Raw genomic sequence first — 21,609 nt, 5'->3', positions numbered from 1 at the left:
GAGATTAGCCACACTTCCATTTTTATTAGCTGACGTTGGGTCACTTTTTAAACATAGGTTATTCCCATGGCTTTCTTGAACCCATGATTAAAGGGGAAAAGTATACATCTCATCGTAGGTATACATACAACTAAAATCTTTCACCATAGGATAGGAAGAGTGAGAAATGTATTTTGTCATTTTTGTGTTAAAAAAATGCGGTTTCCAGCTAATGAGCAAACTAAGGAAGGTGTCCCCAGGATGTAAGGGGTAAAAAGTTTAAGTGATAGGCACTTAACTATCCAGACACTAAGTGACTGGAGCTTTTCCCAGAAGACACTGCTCTGGAAGATACTTTTGCTAATTATGAGGCTGAGATCACTGGCACGAAAACATTGCTCTGTCACTGGTTAATATAATAAAACAATGATGTCAGGTTGAGCCACCATGAAAGTCTTTAAGGTGGCCAGAGGAATCTTTCCCACTGTTTCAATGAGACCCCAGTTGTAGATTGATATGTTCAGGTATGTCGGAAAGACGCTCAGATACAGTCATCACGTTCACGAGTGTGTAGATCTCTTTCTCGAGGAGACAGATGCTCCTAAATCAGTCTCTCCACTGCAGGGGGTGGCATCATGCTCCACATTTCCACTCGAGAGCCTTCCTTTTCCTGACGGCTGGGGCTGTAGGTTCCCTGAGTTGCCCTTTTGTTGGAGGCAATAACGGAAGCAACCACCGCCAGAAAGAGGATCAACAACAAGGCTGACATCACTGAGCCGACGGCGGTGAAAATGTCCGAGACCAGGTCATCTGCCAACTGGAAGGATTGAAATAATTGTGATGTGAATGATAGAGAAGAGGTAAGTGTTCAGAGTGATGGAACCACCCTGGAATGAAAACCAACCAGAATGCTGGTGCCACTCAGTTCTGTAAAAAGACCAAGGTACTAAAGGGAAGTCAGATTTTCTTATTCCCAGGTCCTGTGAAAATGACTATATATGTAACACCTAAGGTCTAGAGTCAGAAAGTGTGGCATGAAATACCTCCTCTATTTATTCTGCTTCTTAATGTCTGTGACTGAGATCATTCGTAGGACACCAAAGGCAAAAGATATCCACACGTATATTTGTAGTCATTCTATAGCTATACAAACATTCATAGTATCTTCCCTCCCTTGCCAGAAGCTCTGGTTTTGGATCGAAAGAATAGTTTCACAGCCTTTTTGGGGAAAAGAAGCAAATTAAATCAGTTGGGTCTCATGGGAAAGACCCCGAGACAGAGGAGGAACTGCAATGTGCTAGTCTTGCAGGCAGTTACCAGTCGTCACTTTGATTTGGATTCGATGTGACAATTGAATGGTTGTAAAAACACATGAGCTCGATGTGGAACCAAACACCTAGAAACAGAAAACTGCGCGTAGAGCCCTGTCAGGAGGCGCTGGATCCGGGGCTCTCGGGGGTGTTACTTGTACACAGGGGTGTGTTTAATGTTCATTCCACTGTGTTTGCCAAACACTTTTTAGCAGTCGGTAACCCGAGGCTGTGATTTAGTTGCAGAGCAATATGACGGGTAGGAAGCAGTCAGTATATGAATTTTTTAACTGATTTTCAAAGAAATATGCCTGTCAGTAAAAGCAGCGTTACACAAGTTTAGCTTTTCATTTAGCTTTCTCTGTGACCCACCGCCCCCCACCCCCCACCCCGTTACCAGACCAAGCTACTGTTACATATGGAGCCTTTGTTTATTTGAACCTCCTAGGGAATTTTAAATATCTTCAGTCTTCTTAGCCTTTTTTGGTTCACTGTGCCTGAGTTTCAACTATCATACAATTAATATAATATTGTACATCTTCACAGTGTTGTCTTAGCTGTACTGAATGTCATTCCTGCTCAAATGGGGTTCACTAGCTCGTTTGTTCATTCAACAATATTTATGGACCATCTACTGTGAACCTTTTATTGAGCTAGGAAATAAAAATACAAAGAGAATTCGAAGTTTGGGATCTGGAGCTCAGGTTCTGGTGATGGGAGAAGGCAAGGGGACACACACACACACACACATATGCACAAATGCTCAACAAATGCTCATAATACAATATAAATACAGGTTATGATAGTGTCATAAATGAACTCTATTGGGGTGTAGTTGGAGGAATATTGGAATGAAGCATGTGATTATGCTTTGAAAGGTGAGAAGGCATTCAAATATTTGAAGCAGGAAATTCTGCTTGGACAAAACAATTTGAAATAAGAAGGGCAAAGGGACATAAAAGTCCTTAGAGTTTGGGGCAAGGGTAAGAAATCCAATGTGACCAAAGACATTGTCCAAGAATGTGTGTTTGAATTGGGAAAAGATTTTAAAGTTGGTAAGAGAACTATAAAGTAGGTTAATCTTACAAGAAACAAGTTTCTTGTCAGTGGGGGGTGGGGGGCACCGAAGGAGTTTAAGCAGTAGAATGATGTGATCCGATCCGTGTTTTATTAATCTGGTTCTGGTTACAGGGTGATGGATGGTCATGGTGACGGTGGGGGAGAAGATGGAGATAGATAAAATAGGAGTGTATCTTATAAGTCATGACAAGCCATGACCTAGGTCTAGATTTACCAATGGAATGAGAATTGAAGGAGAAAAATGGTTGAGGGAGACTTTCGAGGTAGAGTGGCTCCCTCTTAGATTGTGCAAGGCTGGGCAGCAGCAGAGGAGTGATAAGGATGGCTGGTGATTCCACATTAGATGGTTGCGTGAATGGGAGATCCTCAACTGTGACGGGGTACACAGGAGGAGAGAACAGTTTTGTGCAGGAAGACTATGAGTTCAGTTTGAAAAAGCTAGTTTTGGTGCCTGGCAAACATTCAGGCATGTGGTGCTAACAGATACAAATAATTCGTCTCCTCTTTCCACTTTTCACATTGCTCCAAAAAAAACTCTGGGTTATAAGAGCTTAGGAGTGGGGCGCCTGGGTGGCGCAGTCGGTTAAGCGTCCGACTTCAGCCAGGTCACGATCTCGCGGTCCGTGGGTTCGAGCCCCGCGTCGGGCTCTGGGCTGATGGCTCAGAGCCTGGAGCCTGTTTCCGATTCTGTGTCTCCCTCTCTCTCTGCCCCTCCCCCGTTCATGCTCTGTCTCTCTCTGTCCCAAAAATAAATAAACGTTGAAAAAAAAATTAAAAAAAAAAAAATAAGAGCTTAGGAGTAAAGTCTATAGAGAATTCAAAACCACAGGAGTCTAGTTTTGTTGTGGTTGTTTTTAAATTTTTTTTAACATTTATTTATTTTTGAGAGACAGAGTGTGAGCGGGGGAGGGGCAGAGAGAGAGGGAGACACAGAATCCGAAGCAGGCTCCAGGCTCCAGGCTCCAGGCTCCGAGTTGTCAGCACAGAGCCCGACATGGGGCATAGAACCCACAAACTGGGAGACCACGACCTGAGCCGATGTGACGCTTAACTGACGGAGCCACCCAAGCACCCCCAGAAGCCTAGTTTTTGAGCAAAATAGTTTACCTCCACTACAGGGCAAGTTCTCCTGCCATACTGTGTGGCCATCCTTTTGTGAGTCCTTACAGCTTTTGTCTGCAAAGATAACCATGTGCTGGGAAACATGACTAGAGCCATAGACTTGGCCTTGAAAGGTCAAAAGTCTGAGAAAGACAGAACCCAACCAGCAAAAACCCTTGGTATTATGTAGGGAACTTGAGATAATGTACACTCTTGTTCCTGGATGTTGGCTTAATCTTAATCTGTCTGGTAAATTGTGTCATCTTCAGGAGGAAATGAGTGAGTTGGGAGTGTCTACACCCAAGCAGAGAAGAGACAAGGCTTTTGATTTGCTTCTCTTGTATGAACTTTTCTGGGCCCTTCTCATTCACCCCAAGTCTGATTACACTGGGGAAGTGAAAGCAACCGAGATCCTCTCATCTGCTGCCTTGCAGGGAAAGAGGGGGAGGGAATTATGGGGCGTAGCCTGAGGCCTTGTGAGAACCACAGTTCTGGCTGAACCAGAGGGCTGATCTACCTCACATACCTTGTGACCCACAAGGAAGCAAAGACCCTTGTCCACAGTGGCTTCACTGTTCTCAGAAATGTAAGAACGCAAGCACAAATTCAAGGCTTGAGATGCCTGTCACCACCTGCTATGGGACGCATGGTTAAGGCTCCAGCTTAGAGAGGCATGTCCCGCGCTTAAGGCTCAGTGTGTGTGAACACTCGCCAGTCACTTCGCCTCTCAGAGACTCATCTGCACCACCTATAAAATTGGAGATTATATGTCAAAGGGTGGGAATAAGGAAAGAAACTGAATGCAAAAGACACAAAGCATGGCCTATGGTAAGTTCTCAACACATAAAAATAAGAGTGGCCTTTCCTATGTCATTTATCAACCTCGCCGGTTCTATGTACTTGTCAAAGGTAAACCAGCACTCCACAGTACCTTGCAGTATGGCCAAGGGAGCCAACCTACAAACCTAATATTGCAATTCCAAGCTCCGGATAAAGGTTTTGATGAAACAGTTCGCCTAACTATATCAAATAGAGCATGTCATTAAGCTTTGGAATAAAGCTGAATGAGTAGGGTTTTGAAATCGCCTCTTGAGGGCCCTTTGCTTTTGAATTCCCATGCTTGAAAGGCCCTTTTTTGCCCAGCTATTCTTCAACTGTGCTTAAAATATACAGCACTGCAATGGGTCTTTTGATAACTGAGGCTGCTGTGACTGACACACGAGCTGACGGGGGCCTCCAGGTGCCGGACTGTCCTGAAAAGGCAGCACGGATGTCAGGCCAGACCTGCCCCGATGGGCTGTGCGCTCACACTGCACCTGTGAAAAACCTTGTTCTGAAAAGACCTACCCCTAATTAATTACACATTTCATGGAAGGTTCTTTGGTTAATGACATGATGCAATCTGTATTCAGTGATCATGTTAATATCCTTTTTAAATGTATATTTTATATGTGATAATTTAAACTGGAATTACTTTACATTCTGTATTTGCAGAATAAAATAAAGAAGTGTTCTTTTTTTCTTTTTCTTTTTCTTCCCCCAGAGAGGATTCATTCTGAAACACTGACTGGTTGTGGCCTACATATGACCCAAGGCAAGGTGACACTCTGGAATTCTAAGGTGAAACTGTCAAACCTTATTTTGATTCTTCCCACTTGAGAGTATGCTGGAATATGCTGGAACCATACGTTTTTGGCTTTTGTGTGTGTGTTTTTTTTAATTCTTGAAAAGGAATTTGATACTGTGTTTCTTCTGAAGTAAGACCAGACACAACAGGAACTTGCTAACAAACCAAAATGGGTTTAAATGCAGTGTGGCCACTGGTGTGGCATACATCTATATGCTAAGTGTCCCCACCTGTAGAGTGGGGACAGGAATTACCAGGTCTTCGAATTGTTCTGTACTGTAGCATTCAGGCACGCAGAGAGCTGCTCACAGGGCGTGGACGCAGAAGGAGAACTCATTCTTTGTGGGGAATCTTGTTTATTTATTATTACCCAGAGTGACCCTTCCCAGGCTGGTTTCCCTGGTCCTGCTCGGGTTTCAGGACTCCTCCCGTCCACAAACCGTTGTGAAATGTCAGCACCCAGGCCGAGCTCCGGGGTGCTGATGGGGAGCCGGCAGAAGGCTGTGCAATCTGGCCCATGGGGATCCACTGGGCCCTCACTGATCGACTGCTGAACAGCTCACCTAATTTTGAAAACACAAAATGAGCTGGCCTGCCTGGAAAGAGTAAGAAATGAGACCATTTCTGTCCTCAGCCTCAGGATCTGCCTGTCACAATATTTAGGGCTGGTGAGAGCATTTGGAAGAATGTGAGAACAATACACACATTGGAAGGAGCCTGGGAAAAAGATGAAGCATTCTAGAATTTCCCAGGGAAACTCAACCTCACATTTCCAAGCGAAAACATTAAAGCTTTGACTTCGAGTGAGGACAGTCAAGGACCGATGTGACAGTTACCACCTGTTCGAACTTCTTTCTCTCAGGCCTGGGTTCCATAAAAATCAGCAAAAGTAGGTTTGTGGTTAAACAGTGGTGATGCTTGCGGCTTAAAACTGGCTCCTGGAAAACACTATAGGGGTGTGAACTGCTTCAGATCCTTCCTGGAACTCGATTATATAGATTATGTAAACATACATGGAGGCAATTTAAGATGGGAAATTAAAATGTTTGAATGTGCCTGTTGGATCATGGGTTACATTCCAACTTCAATATGTGAGTTTTTGAAACTGGTTTGTGGTGTGTGTTTTGTGTTACATGAGTAGCCAAGTAAGACCATTATGTACTATTATGAGAATCTGTGATTAATGTAAAAATTACTTTAAAGATGTGTTTTTTTAAAGCCAGTTATAATAGTTATCTCCTATCTATATAGCCAAAGCAAAGTGAGGACATGTCTTTAACTCTTATCCCACAAATTTACAGACACACGAGAGAGAGAGAGAGAGAGAGAGAGAGAGAGAAGAACATTCCATATGTAAGACTGAGGAGAGCAGTTCCTATTAAATATTATTGCAACAAGTAGGTCTTCAATTTGGTGGATGTGAGAAACCTCCCACACAGACTTGAGTCCTTGAACTTTATCGCTTATCAGTGAAATGCTAGAAACAGTCATTTCCATAGTAATATTGAATATATGCCAGAACTCTGTTTTTAAAATTAAACTCGCTACAGCAGCCAATTTTCAACCATAAATACATGCACTGTCCACTTTACAGTTGTAAGGGGGGAACTAGGGTCCTGGAAAAGCCAAGAGAGGACTTAGAAAGTGTCCTGGAACAATGAGGGGGTGATTCAGTCAGACGCTCCTTTCCCTGAATAAAAGGCTTAGTGATTGAAGAAAGTGTAGACATCACAGAGTGACTGACCTTTCCCTCAAAGTGGCAGGCAGGCAGGTGGCAGGGCACCGAGGAGGGGCAGAGTGTCCAAACTGCAAGCCGAGTAGCATTTCTCCCCTTGGCATTGCCCTGTCTCCTCTGCTCTGCTGCTCCCAGAAACACTCATGTTCTCCCTGGGATTGCTTGGGGACAGAACAATGGTGAGCCCCAGCTCCCTCCAAGGACTGTGGAAGATTGCCCTTGGCGTGTGAAGCCCCTCACTAGAGAAAGGAATCCTGTATAAGGTCTTTCTCATTAATTCTCAGCAAGTAATCACACTCCTTATGGACCATACTGATTGGAGTTGTCACCAGAGTCTGCGGATGGAAAAACCAGGCTGAGAGGAGAGTTCAGCCAACCACAGCACTGGAAGGTGCTATCCTGGGAACCTTCCCAAGTGATTTCCATACCCCGTCCGTTGAAAAGTCTGGAGTAGCTACTGTGGACATTTGGTGTGGATACATGGGAGATAAATGAGAAACCGGAACTGGATCCAGCATAAGGCTGCACGTTTGATGTTCTAGCTCTACTTGAAAGCATCAACGTCTTTTATGCCTTAGCCCAAGCACGGCACGGGTCCTCCTGTGGACCTTCAGAGAAAGAGCTCAATTTTTCTGAGCTGTGAAATGCGCTGTGACATTGATCACAAAAGGACACATTTATTCCTGCATTCAACAAATAATTATCAAGCACGTACTCTGTACAAACACAATGCTGGTGAGAAATACTCTAGGTGGATGAAACTCTGGCCCTGCTGGTTGAGGCACGGGGTCTCTAATTCTTGCTCTGATGCCTCAAACCTCTTTCTTGCTTAAGACGTCAGATTTTAGGCAGGGGCAGAGAGGCAGTTGTAAGTTTGGAGACATTGCTTTCATATTTTTCTCTCCTTAGGCGGGTGGTATAAGTAATAGAATTGTTTTTCTAGGAACACAGGCTTTAAGAATAACACTTCTCTCTCCCTCCCTCTCTCTCTCTCCCTCTCTGTCTCATACAAGACCTAAATCCCAACAGCCCAAAGTCAAGGTTTTATTGTGTTTTTTTGTAAGTTTATTGTTTACAGATAATAGCTACCATTTCTGCCGGCCCTGGGTCAGGGGTTTACCAGATGTGCACACAGAAACCATTTTAATTCTCTTAACCCAACTTGTGTGTGGGGGGGGGGGGGGGGGGGAGATGATCATTTCCTGTCGCTTTCTCAGGGAGGCCTTCCCCATCACCCTCTATTTGCAATCAGCTTTATTTTCTCTCCATCATCACATAATGCCTTGTGACAGCTAGGTAGTTCATGTGTGTCTCCCTCACTAGAGTGGAAGCTCCATCAAGGTGCACGTGCTTGTCTTCTTTGCTCCCATCTGTCTCCCCAGTGCCTGGGGAGTGTGTCCCACAGTGTCCCACAGAGACACTGCAATGCGTGCCATTTGACAGAAGGGGGTTAAAAGCTGAAGAGCTTGTCCAGCTGCACGCAGTGAGCTGGAGATTTCGTCTGCACAGAACTTCTCCCTCTTGGGGTTCTTACCAAATGCAAACCTTAGCATGTGTCTGACCGAGGAACTGAAGGGGCCCGCTCTCACACTCCCGCTAGAGGGTAGGTACCATCCCTGGGGTGCTACTGGCCAACACTGGTGGGGCAGATAAGGAACGACGGAACCCAGGAGCCAGGTGGGCGTGAAGCCAGATATTGGACACCATTCCTTTTTGTGAAATTAGCCACAAATAATCTGTTTTTACCTTTTCCTGCCTCTTAGAGCCAGGATGAAATTATCATCCGGGGGCACGAGCAGGGGCTGTTACAGAGGATTTAAAATAAAAATCCAACCAGCAGCCAGTTATCCTTTTGGACACATGAAATGTTCTTTTTGTCTCTGTCACGTGAACCACTGGACTTTATCCTGGCCTATTTTTGGTCTCAGTCAAACTGAGTGGACAGTCACATTCGCCTTCCCTTTTTCTTCTGTTTCTTTCTTCATTCCAGAAAGCAGTGGCTGTTAACTACGGACTCAGCATGTAAATCACACAGTGTCATGAGCTGCTAACATTTACAGTTTTTCAGTCCCGATGCACTTGAGTGCTGCGTCAGTCCACACCCAGACCTGCTCAGAACCAAGTCCCCTACTGCTCTATTTCTCTTTTCTGCATCCCCAGTCACAGCCTGGTTAATACCCTAATTTTCTTTTACCTGGGCAATTAAACTTTCCTCTAGCCATGGCGTCCCCCCCCCCCCTTACAATCTACATCATCCAGCCAGGCCTATAAACAATAAATAATCAATCAATCAATCACCTTGCTTAGCTGCCTTGGAACCCGATGGAAGTTTACTGCAGCAAATTTAGCCAGTGTCAAACCTAAGTGGCTAAGTTTTAAGTCAAAGTCCTTTATTAACGTCCCCTGTCTCCTCGTGAAGGACAGCATCAGTTACAGCCTAACTAGCACCCTGCATTCTGCCCAGCAACACTCTCTACCCCTTCGCAACTAGGAATCATCTGCTCCTGCCAATGCCACATCTTCATGTTGAGACGTGCCATCTATCCAATCCCACTTCTCCTCTTTTTATTTTATTCACTTATTTTCAAAGTTTACTTATTTATTTTGAGAAAAAGAGAGTGAGAGAGCGAGCGGGTGCACGAGCAGGAGAGGGGCAGAGAGAGGGGGAGAATTCCAAACGGGGTCCAAGCTGTCAGCGAGGAGCCCGAGGCTGGGCTCGATCTCAAGAACCACACAGTGAGATCGTGACCTGAGCCACAATCAAGAGTCGGATGCTCAACTGACTGAGCCACCCCGGTGCCCACTACTTCTCTTTTTAGAACACCACTGGAACTTTCTCTGCGACTTGCAAAGCCTCCCGAAGAAGCCCATGTGTCTCTACTCCCAGAGTCTCTTACATAGCAACACCCAGGGCTCACCATACATGTGAGGAGAGCTGTACCTGGGCCCACACGGCATGTAGCATGCACTTGAATGTGCTATCGCTCGTGGTGGGTTAGGCCACATTCCATACCTCCCCTTAGGACTGTAAGGAATGAGTATCTATTTCCTCTGCAACTTTTCAATAATACAAAGTACAATGCTTTGCACAAAGGGGCTGATCAATTGTTACTGACTCCCACACTTGTAATGCTTATTGCTCTGTTTAACGCATTATTAAATTCTTTTCAGTCATAGGAAGAGTTCTATATAACAGCCCAGAAAGGTTACTGGTAGTGAAATTCATTCCCTCATTTTTTTATGCATTCATTCACTCAAATAAGTTTTACTGAATTCTTTCAAAGTTTCAGGACCTTAGGTCCTGGACATAAGGGATTCAAAGGCGTAGTTATTATCTTTAAAAACCCACTATTTAGTGGTAGTGCCTGGGGCTTGGGGTAGCTATATAAGCAACCACAGTTCCATAAGAGAGGTGTTATGTTACAGGTGAGTACAGGGAAAAGAAAACGGGGAAGGAAGTAGACTCCATGATGTCCCTCAAGTTTCTCAAAGGAAGTCAACGGGAGAATAAGGTAAAGAAAGTGTTTAAGGCAGAAGGAAACGCCATGATCCAGTGGTCGAGAGAGCAAGAAGCATGGCTGGGGAGCTAGGACATTTCCTGCTTCTCTGGGGAGATTTAGGGAGGGCTAAGTGCTTATGCAGAGCCACACATGGGGGCAAAATAGAATGAGGAGTAGCAGCTCATTTGTCAGGAAAGTCTTTACCCAACCTGGGCATGGAACCCCGCCTACACACCATTCCACGAAACTGTATTTCCTCTCCCTCAGTGGAGTTAGGAGCCAGAATCACATTAGCAGTGTCATGTATTTTCTCTGCTGGTTCTTCCCTGGCACATATGACTTGTACCCCCTTATTAAAAATGTATCAGCTTCGGGGCACCTGGGTGGCTCAGTTGGTTGAGTGACCAACTTCGGCTCAAGGCATGATCTCACGGTTGGTGAGTTCGAAACCCACAATCAGGCTCGCTGCTGTCTGCCTGTCAGTGCAAAGCCCACTTCCTATCCTCTGTCCCCCTCTCTCTGCCCCTCCCCCACTTGCGCTCTCCCAAAAATACATACATATTTTTAAAAACTATCAACTTCAAATGTCTAATTCTCTATTTTTATGCCAAGAGACCTTTACCAACCTGGGGTTTGTAAGGCAGAAAAATATTTCAGTTTCTTTATACCCCATCTCTGCCATCGTGCAGTTTTTATTTATTTATTTTTAATTTTTTAACATTTATTTATTATTGAGAGACAGAGAGAGACAGAGCAGATCGTGCATAGTTTTTAGAAGGTGATCGATAAATATGCTAATTGATTTTATACGTCATTTCAAAAGCAAGAGAATAGCAAATGAGTTAAATGGCAGATGGACTTTTGAGACTAAAAGATACTAAAAAGACATGACAACTAGCAACTAAAGGCAATTGTTTGCGTCCTGAATTAAAAAAAAAAAAAAAGTGGGGCGCCTGGGTGGCTCAGTCGGTTAAGCGTCCGACTTCGGCTCAGGTCACGATCTCACGGTTCGTGAGTTCGAGCCCCACGTCGGGCTCTGTGCTGACCGCTCAGAGCCTGGAGCCTGTTTCAGATTCTGTGTCTCCCTCTCTCTGACCCTCCCCCATTCATGCTCTGTCTCTCTCTGTCTCAAAAATAAATAAACGTTAAAAAAAATTAAAAAAAAAAAAGTCTATAGAAGACTGTATTGAGACAATTGGAGAAACCTGAACATGGGATGATAACTTTCTTGAATGTGATACCAGGAGTGTGGTTGTAGAAGGAAGTCTTTTTCTTTGGAGACAGTTGCCGAAATATTTAGTGATAGTGTATTACAACCTATCTTTCTAAATTCTGCAACCTACTTCCTAAATAGCAAAAAAAAAAAAAAAAAAAAAAAAAAAAAAAAAGTGTGTATATACAGAGAGGTAAAGATAGCCAAATGTTAAAAAAAAAAAAAAAAAAACTGGTGAAGCTGGGTGAAGGGTATACATGTGCTCATTATACTATTTTTTTTCTGATTTTCTTTAGGTGTCAATTTCTCCTACCTCCCCCCCCCCCAAAAAAAACCCTCTTGGAACAAGAATATTTTAAAGTCATTCCTCCAAACCCCAAATTTGTAGATGTTGCTTCTTCCACTGTCCCCTCCCTCTCCTGTTCCAGATCTTGTTGATCTCTCTCTTCTCTATGCGTTTATTACCCAGTAAATCTTGCTCCCAGTGATGGTCTTATCTCCCCTACTAGACACTAAGATATTCATGGATTGCATCAAATGTTAGTTTCCTCGTACATCTGGCCCTAGCCCTGCTTCCAGTACCTCGCACAGTGCCGGGCACACGGTGGGTGTTCATGGACCTCCCCACGACTCCCTGGCATCCTCATTCCTGACCTAAAAGCTGTACTTTGGCTCTTTTCTCTATCAGAGTTCTCCCTTCTTCCCAACTGTCTTCAGTTGGTCAGAAAGCTGCTACTAATTCACTCACATTCACATTATGCAGGAAAAAGAGTGCCGAATCCCTGACATCCTTCTGGCTTATCACATCCCCTGTTGGCAAAGGTAATCGAGTCCGTGTCATCGTATTTATAGCCCCCAAATCAAAACCAGTTGCCAAAGTAATGAAGGCCTATTGGTTTGTGTTGACTTAATCCATGTCATAGGAGCTGTAGGAGCATATAAGGATAATTTGACCAGCAAAGGGAAAGCCATAAAAATGATCAAAAAGCCAACAGATATGCTGAGAACACCAAGCTTATTTTACTGAGGATTTATGGCCAACTTATCAGAAAATTATTTGGTCCAAGTCTACATTCAAGTAAGTCCCTCAGTAATTCAGCAAAGATTCCAGCCTCAGGAAAAAAAAATCGCCTCCTATAATGAGATGCCCCAGTCACCCCTAACTGGCAGCACATGTAGTTTAATTTTCAACAGTTGTGAGACTGCAGTAAATCCAGCTTTGGAATACCTAGTTCCACTTAAACCTCGGACCTGCACCGAATTAGCAGAGCAGGAAGGCCCGGCTGCACCATCCCTCCTGACATACCTGCACGAGTGTTTATTAGTCAAATAGAACCGAAACGTCCGACATCCCCCAGATGGGCAGCCGGGCCAGCTCCTGCTGTGTCCCGGCAGAAGTGGATGCCAAATCACCAGGCTCTGCCACACTGTCAGCTGTGTCCCAGGCCCAACTCTGGAGGTTGTATTTTATTGACCAAACTAAAATTGGCTTCCCCTCGTGTAGGTGATAAAGTGTGGCTTGAAGTCACCCATGGAAAATATATTACTTTAACTTGGACAGCTTGTCATTGAGGTCCTTGTTTATATAATCTATTGTGCCATTTACTCTATTCTTATTTTAAAAAGCAAACGCAGAAATAAAAACCCTTTCTTCCAGTGTTTCATTGATGGATGTCTACACCCTGCACCTTCTCTTAAATAATCTCAGAAGTAGCAATTTCGATTGTCATTGTCTGTTTACATCAAATGATTGGACTTTCAGTTTCAAAGTCTGTCTTGTGTAAGATGAAAAACACAGAGCATGCTTTAATGGGAGTCCTTTCACTGCACGGCCTTCTCTGTCCAAAATAGTTTGAGACTTGGTATGTCTAAATAGAGACAGATCCTGCAAAACCGAGATTGGTCAGATCCCAAGTGAACATTACTAAAATTTATGAGCTGGTGGCAACTTAAAACACCAAGGTATCTTACAACCAGCAAAGATAGGAATCTTCACAGTGTGAGGATGTATGTTAAAACAGTTATTTAGTTTCAGAAATAGAGAATCCTTTCAGGAGTCAGGCTTTCAAATTCCAAATAAGCCATTTGGTAAAAGTCTATAGGTTTTTAAATTGGCAAGATTAAAACACATACACACACACACACACACACACACACAGAAAAACCTTATGTTTGACTTTGTTAACAGTTCACCTAAATGTCCAAGAACACAACTGGGGAAAAGGATATGTTTACATTAGTATGAGGAATATAAAGCAATCTTTTTTGGAGGGACAGAAATAAGGTCTAACGCCATTTTCCTATTAGTTTAAAAATATCGCCAAACTAAAATTACCCTATCTCCAGGTGTAAATTTAGCACAGAATTTAACAGCTTATTATAAAATTAGATCAGACAATGTAGCTGAGATGGCTATATTATGTCTTTGGATCTCTAAGTATATACATAATTATAATATTAAAAATGTCTGCATTATCTTTTGAAATAATAGTTTAGGAGATCCTTGCCGAGAAAAGACGGGACTTAGAAGTATTCTGTTCCTTTCCTACAAAAGGTTCAAACGACAAATCACATGAAGATTCTTCTCCTTTTGCCACTGACTGATTTTTAGTGATTTTTTTAGTATTTTAGTAAAAAAAGATCAGATTTTCTGTGTCCTACCCAGTTCATAGGCCTCTTTAAGAAGAAATGACATAACCATAACCCAGTTAAAGCGTTTGATTATATTTTACTTCCATAATTTGCTATTAATATTCTAAAACTGTAAAGGCTTTTTTTTCCCAGGATAATCTTTGCAGATTACTGCATTTTTCTCATATTCTGTGACATATGGACACTGGAATTACATACATTTTTCTCCCTGGGTTTTGAAGTAATTGCTAAAAGAATATTCCTCTTATTAACTCAAATAATCTGAATCAAAGGGAAATTTTGTTTTCTAAACTTCCAAAGAGACTTAGAACTGAGAATTCAAACTATAAATGAAGCTTCTTCAACCTTGTGATGCAGTACATCTCTTTCTTCTTTTTCCCATACCCCAGAATAGCACTTCTCTCCCCCTTTACAAAAAAAAAAAAAAAAAATATTTCCCTTGGGTCTGTAACTTTTCTATTCAATCCACCATTTAGATTAGTTGTCCTCAGGGATATGACTGTGTGAAGAGCCTCAGGAAGAAAACCGTGATTAGTCACTAGGCTTGAAGAACCCTCCCCAATTCTGTTTACAAGGACGGATGCCAATTCTCCAAACGTGCTCAGTACTCATGTTCTTTTCTGGGTCATTCTGCTTGCACAGCACAGATTAAACACACAGCCTCGGTATTTTCAGTGTTGTAAGGAGACGCATTTACATTCCACTGACAGCGCCCGGTGTAAAAGGAAGCCATCTGCTGCGACTTAACAACACGAGGAGGAGCAGCTACAAGTTGGGGAAGAGAAAAGGAGTCACAACATAGCTCCACTCAGCAAGCACTCCTCCTCGTGTGGGAGACCCGAAGACAAACCACCTCCATGTTAGAAGGTGTCTTTATTCTTAAGTGGGTCGTAGAAGTCGGTCCTCTATCAGATGGTTTCATCGTTATCTTTTACTGACATTTGTTTGCTACTATTTTTTAGGGCTCTTTTCCTAGTTCCAGGAACCTAGAATAAATACATAATTCTACCGCGTGGATAACAACCAGGTCTTGGATTATTTGTGCGTTCCACCCGAGCAATCGATCTTCTCGATACCTCGTTCATTTTCCACAATGGGATTACCTATAAAATACTTGGGATCTAGAATGTGGTACATGGCGGGGGGGGGGGGAGGATGAGGGGGAAGGAAAAGTAATTAAAATCAGAGGATTTAATATGTTCCTGGCATTTTACATGCATCTCATCTTAAATCTTCACAGAAATCTAACAATGCCGAGATGATTTCCCTTATTTAAATTTTTTAATGTTTATTTCTGAGAGAGAGAGAGAGAGAGACAACGCATGAGCAGGGGAGGGGCAGAGAGAGAGGGAGACGCAGAATCTGAAGCAGGCTCCAGGCTCTGAGCTGTCAGCACAGAGCCCGACGTAGGGCTCAAACTCACGAACCATGGGATCATGACCTGAACCGAAGCCGGACACTCAACCGACTGAGCCACCCAGGTGCCCCGATGATTTCCCTCATTCAAAAGATGATTTAAGCAATTTGTCCAAAGTCACACAGCTAGCAAGCAGCGGACCTGGCATCCAAACTGTCAGACCTTGTTCAGGGATGCACAGATGCATCCTAGGTCGAGTGCTGTACAGATGCAACCTCCAATCTACCCTCAATTTCCACTGTGGTACCTTTAGTTGACATATTTACACACAGAGAGTAGAATAATAATGCTTATTTTATCTTCCAGGTCTCTTACTATGTATAATGCATATATAACCAGCCATGCGCCCCTGCTTTTCAAAGTTTGACTTTGTTTTTCTTTGAAGACTTTGCATGTGAAAATAAGCCTCAACAGGTGGAGGACTTTGTTTGCGAGCTCTAGGAAGGCACCTAGCACACAGTAGGTGTCTGGGAGGTAAGCTGTATCTATAAACAGTGCCTGCACAGACCCTGAAAAAATCAGCAGGAGAACAAAGAAAAGGACCCATAATTCACAACTCTCAGTCCTATGCTTTTAACACCCCAGCATGTCTATGAAGAAGTAAACTAACAAAACAATACAGAAAATCTCCCGGGGTTGCGGCTTGTATAAAACAGCCATGTGCTACCCTCCAGTTCCAACACAATGTTATCAGGCGATGATTAAGAAGGTAGCTGTTTCAGTGCTTCACAGGGTCAGGAATCAAGGTATCAAGCCAACAACTCCCTTTTAGGGGCAGCACTTAGATTGCAGCCATGTATTGCTTCCAACTGTAAATATTAACGGTTGGGAAAAGAAAAAGATCTTCATTGGCTCTGAGCTGCCTGAGCTCAGCATATTACACGGCATTATCTGCTGAGATGTAGATAATTGTACTTCTTGTTAACAAGTTTCCATGTATTTTCAACTCCATCAGCAGGTTCTTGAATCAATGCCTAGATTAGGTTTGACTAACATCAGCACAATTTGACTTTGATAGAAAGTTTGAAATTTATGCATAATTAAAAATTATACATCCATTTGCTAACTTCCAAGTAAAAGCAGCTAATCCTTTTGGGTGCCACAACATTTATACTTGGTTCTCAAAACACGTTGGTCCCCTTGCCTCTGACTGAATGAAGGAGTCCATAATGTTTTTAAGACGCTGCGGAACATTTAGCAGCAAAGTAAGGGAACCTTTCACATTTCACCCATTGCCTAAGGATTTAAGGTTCCCACAAGCATGGGAGAACTGGAGAGTTGTTTTTACACTGCTTCAGAGACACTAAGTTTCAAAACGATTTTATGGGAGTTCTTATTTTTTGTAGATATAAAAATGGCCTCAACATTATTTATATGAAAACATGCCCACATATTTCACTATATATAAACCATTATTTATAGTCCCTGAATTCAATAAATGCCAGTTGATGAAGATGGTGAAACACTAGTCCCTGAAATGCACTTAAGCTGTCTCATTGCAATGGCAACATTACCACCCATATAAAAAGTCTGATGCAAAAAGGTTATCCAACACCATCACTAGAAAATCAAGGAAGACAGAGTTGTATATGTATTAAATGTTACAAAATCTAACTACTTTTATTTGTAAGAACACACTTTTATTCTGGATAGAAAAATTCTAATTGGCATATTCTCTGCCATGGATGTCTACAATTCATGGCATACTACACTTCTGCTTTAACGTATAATTTCAAGATCAATACCGTTCTATATTTGGAAAAGTATATGCAAACAGAATATATTGTCTTTCTCTCCTCTGTCAACTTCAAGGGCCATGACATATCATACGTGCTCAAATTTTTTTGAGCCAACCCGATAAATTAAATGGTATAAAATAAATAAATGTGACACGAATGCAAAACAAACGCAAAAACAGACCCCTCAACACAAACGATGAGCGGCTCGTGATCTATCCAGGTGATAATCGGTATATTCGCCAGGCAGAGAGGAAAGCTCTATCTAGATCCGTGCATTAAGCCCAATCTGGCTCACGCTTGGAACTAAAACGGTAGTAGCAACTTGTGATTCTGATTCCAATCTGTGTTCCCGGGAATGAATAAATCAGTGAACAAATCCTTAAAAGAGAATTGAACCAAGGCTGGTGTCCTTGGGATGCCCTGCTCTGGTCAACTGCGTTCTGTAAGTCAGTATGCAACACACAGTCTACGCTTCTCTCACAGAGTATTTTCTCCTAACAGGTAGCCACTTAGATGCTTTGCCCTCATGTATATGCACCTTCATGGTTCTCATAATGCATCCGGGCTCTTCACATGGCAAAATGCCTCTTTACAAAGGTGCACATTTTCTCGCTCCAAGGAGCAGTGGCCTGTAGTCCCCAGCCATGGCAGGGATTCTGTGAAATACACCACCATTTCTGTCTCAAGGCAGAAGACAAATTAGACGCAGTTCTACAGAACCTGTACCTCTTCAGCTCACCCCACCAGGTTGAATGTGAAGCTCTCTGCTATTACTTAAGGTTTGCAAATAAATATTTAATTCAAGGTGCTTATGTTGGTTTCTGTAATTCAAGAGCATTTATAATGGTGATTAAGTGGCAATGGAGCTATATCGGCCCAAATGCACACAACCTTTCACCTCAAGAAGCAGCAAATTAGTATAATTTACATACTGCCAGCTGTTAATATCTTTAGCATCCACAGGACTTAATGGCAAAAATAAATAGATACTGGATCCTACTGGGGGCACAGAGCCCATTTACAGTCTCTTTCCTCATTTGCTCCCCAAGAACTATTCTTCAAAAGATTCCACAGAGTTCCCTGGGTATAACTGGTTTCATGAAAAACTTGTGTGTTTGTAAATCATTTATAATGGTCCTTATTTTAACACTCATTTTATGATTAAGAAATATTAACATTTCTAAAATTTTCAGGTAGGGCAGTCTGCTCGAAAACAGCCTCTTAAGTGTTTAGATTTTACAGATTAGAAAAGGAAATAAGATTGTGTATCAGAGAGAAAGATGAGGCTTTGGGTTTAGGAAACTGCATGACTCCTCTTTAGTTAATGATTCATTAATTTGTTTAGGCCTTAGTTTTTGTATCTGTGAATTGGAAATTACATCACTACCAGGGGTTAGGATTAAATGAGGCATCGCGTGCTGGATACTTTTGGTCACTCTGAGAGAAGGCACAACAGGTAGCAGAAGAATCCTGGTCACCTGAGGCCTGAGCAGGGGGGTTTCCCGTGCACTCGGCTGCTGACTCCCCGTGGGCACTGAATGGGTCACTTTCAGAGTCTTCTGGCTTCCTTAGCTTTAAAAATGGATTGCCTTAGTCACAAAAATGTCCAGTCCACCTACTGCTAGGTATAGCATGCATCTTCTGTGGATCTGCTCAGTGAGGCAGTGCTTTAGCTGAGTAAATGTATTTCTTGATTTTATATACTTAAAGACAATGAAAAAAATAACAGCATCAATATCTTGCCCCAAAGACTCCTTTTCAGTGCTGTTGGACTAGGGAATCTGCTCCATTTTCAGTGAAGGGAGACTTAATCTGATTATACTTGAACCTCCTCAGACCAAAACATCACAGGCCTGAAAATCCTCAATTAATGAATAAGAACTTTAGAAAGATTCAAATGAAGTTGGGGGGAAAAAAGGCGCTTTAAAGCAAGACTTAGGAACAAAACTATGCCTACAGAAAACTTTTAATAAGCAGAAACACAAAATTGGGCTAAAGCATATCTGTCTTTTTATAAGCTAGTTTAAAAAAACAACCTCCACCACTGCCCCCCAAAATCTGCTCAAGGAAAACTCCCTATCTGTATACACAGCATTATAAAGAAAAAAGAATTTCTAGAACAAGGAATAATTCATATCCAATAGGGAAGAGTAAGTCTAAGAGTATCTTTGGGGAGCTGTCATTAATTAAATAAAACCATCACTGAAGAAAGCTGCTTTTTTTTTATAGTGTAAGGTCCCTTCTAGTGAGAAGGTAAGTGCCGACTCACATGCAATCCCAAATGATAGGAAATAGCTCAGAGGAAACCATGGTGCAGGCCGAACTCACAGAACTATGGGATGACTCTTCCTTTTCCGGCTGGATTTTAGCAGACACCTGGGCGATTTAATCTACAATCTAGCCCTACCCTTCATTCATCCAGTTTTATATCCCATTATTTCCCAGCACTGTCTCCCTGTTCTAGGCAGGCCTCTCTACTCTCTGCACTTCATGTAATCCAAGCTTTTTCCCACTAGCACATCTTTACTCATGACCTTTGTCTCTCTTGAATGCTCTCCCATTTTCTGTCCTCCAAATAATCTGTCCCATATTTCATGGGCTCTCTTCATTCCCGTATGTTCCAGGAAAACTTCCCCTCTTATAACAGCTCATAGTGACCAAAATTATGTGAATTCATACTGTGCTTTTCACTCAGGAACGACATTAGGGATTAATGGTCTCCAGTATGTCTTATTTTTCCCTCTGAAACTAGATTGTAGTTTCCTTGAAATGATTACAGTTGGGATTATATATTACATTGACCTGATTCCCTGCTCTGGCCCTCTCTCCCTGTGTCCTACCCATTGTCAACACGTTGTTGAAACAAATGTGTGGGCGGAGTGGTTACTTTGGGAAGATATTCTCCTTCTTAGAGTTGCAGGGGATGGGTGGAAGGCGTTGACTCAGGCAGCTCTAGGCACCACCATGGGACTTGTGAAGACCGAACACTGCATTTCCTGTGGAGAGGCCCAGAACGTGGGCTCATCCCACAGGACAGTTAGTGCAGGGAAGGTGGCTTAGCAGGAGGATGAATTGGCAAGAAGGAGGTGGGAGTGGACAGCACAAATCCTTCAGGCTCGGTTGAATTTCGAAAAGGGAGAACATTTGGAGACGTCTTTGTAAGGCTTTTCTGACAAGTGGTTTTATAAAAAAAAAAAAAAAAAAAAAAAAAAAAGGTAAGTTTTGGTCTCATTGATGGTGCTCTTGGGGAAAATACCATTTAATTCTGTCTACCTCCCTATGCTCCTGTGGCTGCCGCAGGGCTCTTTCTACTTATAAACTCTTCTAGCTCTTTCCTGGATCCTCCTTTTTCTCCTGACACCACCTATTTTTCCTAAGCATATTTTCGTCTCTCATTGCTTAGGGCCTCTTCTACAATCTGGGTGATGTTGATTATCTTTTTGGGGCCAGTGCCATCAATTTCCTCCCATCTCTCCTGTCTCCAAGCCTTGCTCACTGGTCCCTATGGAAGTGTATGTCCTGACAGTGGTTTTCCAGGTTTCCTTTTCAAATATAAAAACTCAGTTGTGTAAAGAACGAATAATCAACCAAAGCAGTGGACAATTATATACGTAGTGTGGTATTTATAGTAGGAATAGGAACCTGGGCATTCGGAGCTCTCTTTGCTAACAGGCACACAACTTTATCTGTGACTTAATTTCTTCAGTGAAAATCAATATAATTAACAATTTGGTAACAAACAATCAAACAAAACAAAACACAACAAAAACACATGAAGGGAAAATGTGTGTTTTGTTTTGCCAAGAAAATTGCTGCTTATTCTTTAAGACTTGGATCATGTATACTTTTTTAATGTTTATTTATTTATTTGGGGGGGGAACAAACAGGAAAGGGGCAGAGAGAGAGAGAGAGAGAGAGGGAGAGAGAATCCCAAGCAAGCTCCACGCTGAGCCTGGCTCAGGGCTGGATCTCACGAGAGCAAGATCACATCCTGTGACGATATCCAGAGTTGGAGGCTTAACTGACTGAGCCACCCAGGAGCCCCTGAGGATCATATATCTTCTGTGTGAAACTGCTTTTCCCCCCACCTCTGGCAACACCAGAGTTTCTCTGTTTGTGCACACTACATACCATTCATCCATCCATTTACTCCTTCAGTAAATACTGAAGCATCTGCTCTATCAGGCACTGAAATTACAAAGTTAAACGAGACATTCTGTCCACCTTTCTGTAGCTCCCAGGATGGAGGACAAGGT

At 42.6% G+C, this 21,609-nt stretch overlaps 1 protein-coding gene across 4 annotated transcripts in view; it reads right to left on the bottom strand.

Annotated features, from left to right (window-relative positions):
- The window catches only part of CRB1 (crumbs cell polarity complex component 1), a 212,163-nt gene continuing 190,554 nt past the window's right edge, over positions 1-21,609 (bottom strand). For 3 of the 4 annotated variants that reach the window (XM_045048542.1, XM_019821930.3, XM_045048540.1), the window contains one exon: positions 1-796. In XM_045048542.1, coding sequence (XP_044904477.1) covers positions 581-796 — 216 coding nt within the window. In that variant the 3' untranslated portion in view covers positions 1-580. The remainder of the gene's footprint in view (positions 797-21,609) is intronic. The other variant, XM_045048541.1, reaches the window with a different exon arrangement.

Source organism: Felis catus, chromosome F1 (genome assembly GCF_018350175.1).
Source record: "Felis catus isolate Fca126 chromosome F1, F.catus_Fca126_mat1.0, whole genome shotgun sequence".
Taxonomy (NCBI): Eukaryota; Metazoa; Chordata; class Mammalia; order Carnivora; family Felidae; genus Felis; species Felis catus.
The sequence above is the reverse complement of the archived record's forward strand: the minus strand, read 5'-3'. Positions and strand labels throughout refer to the sequence as shown.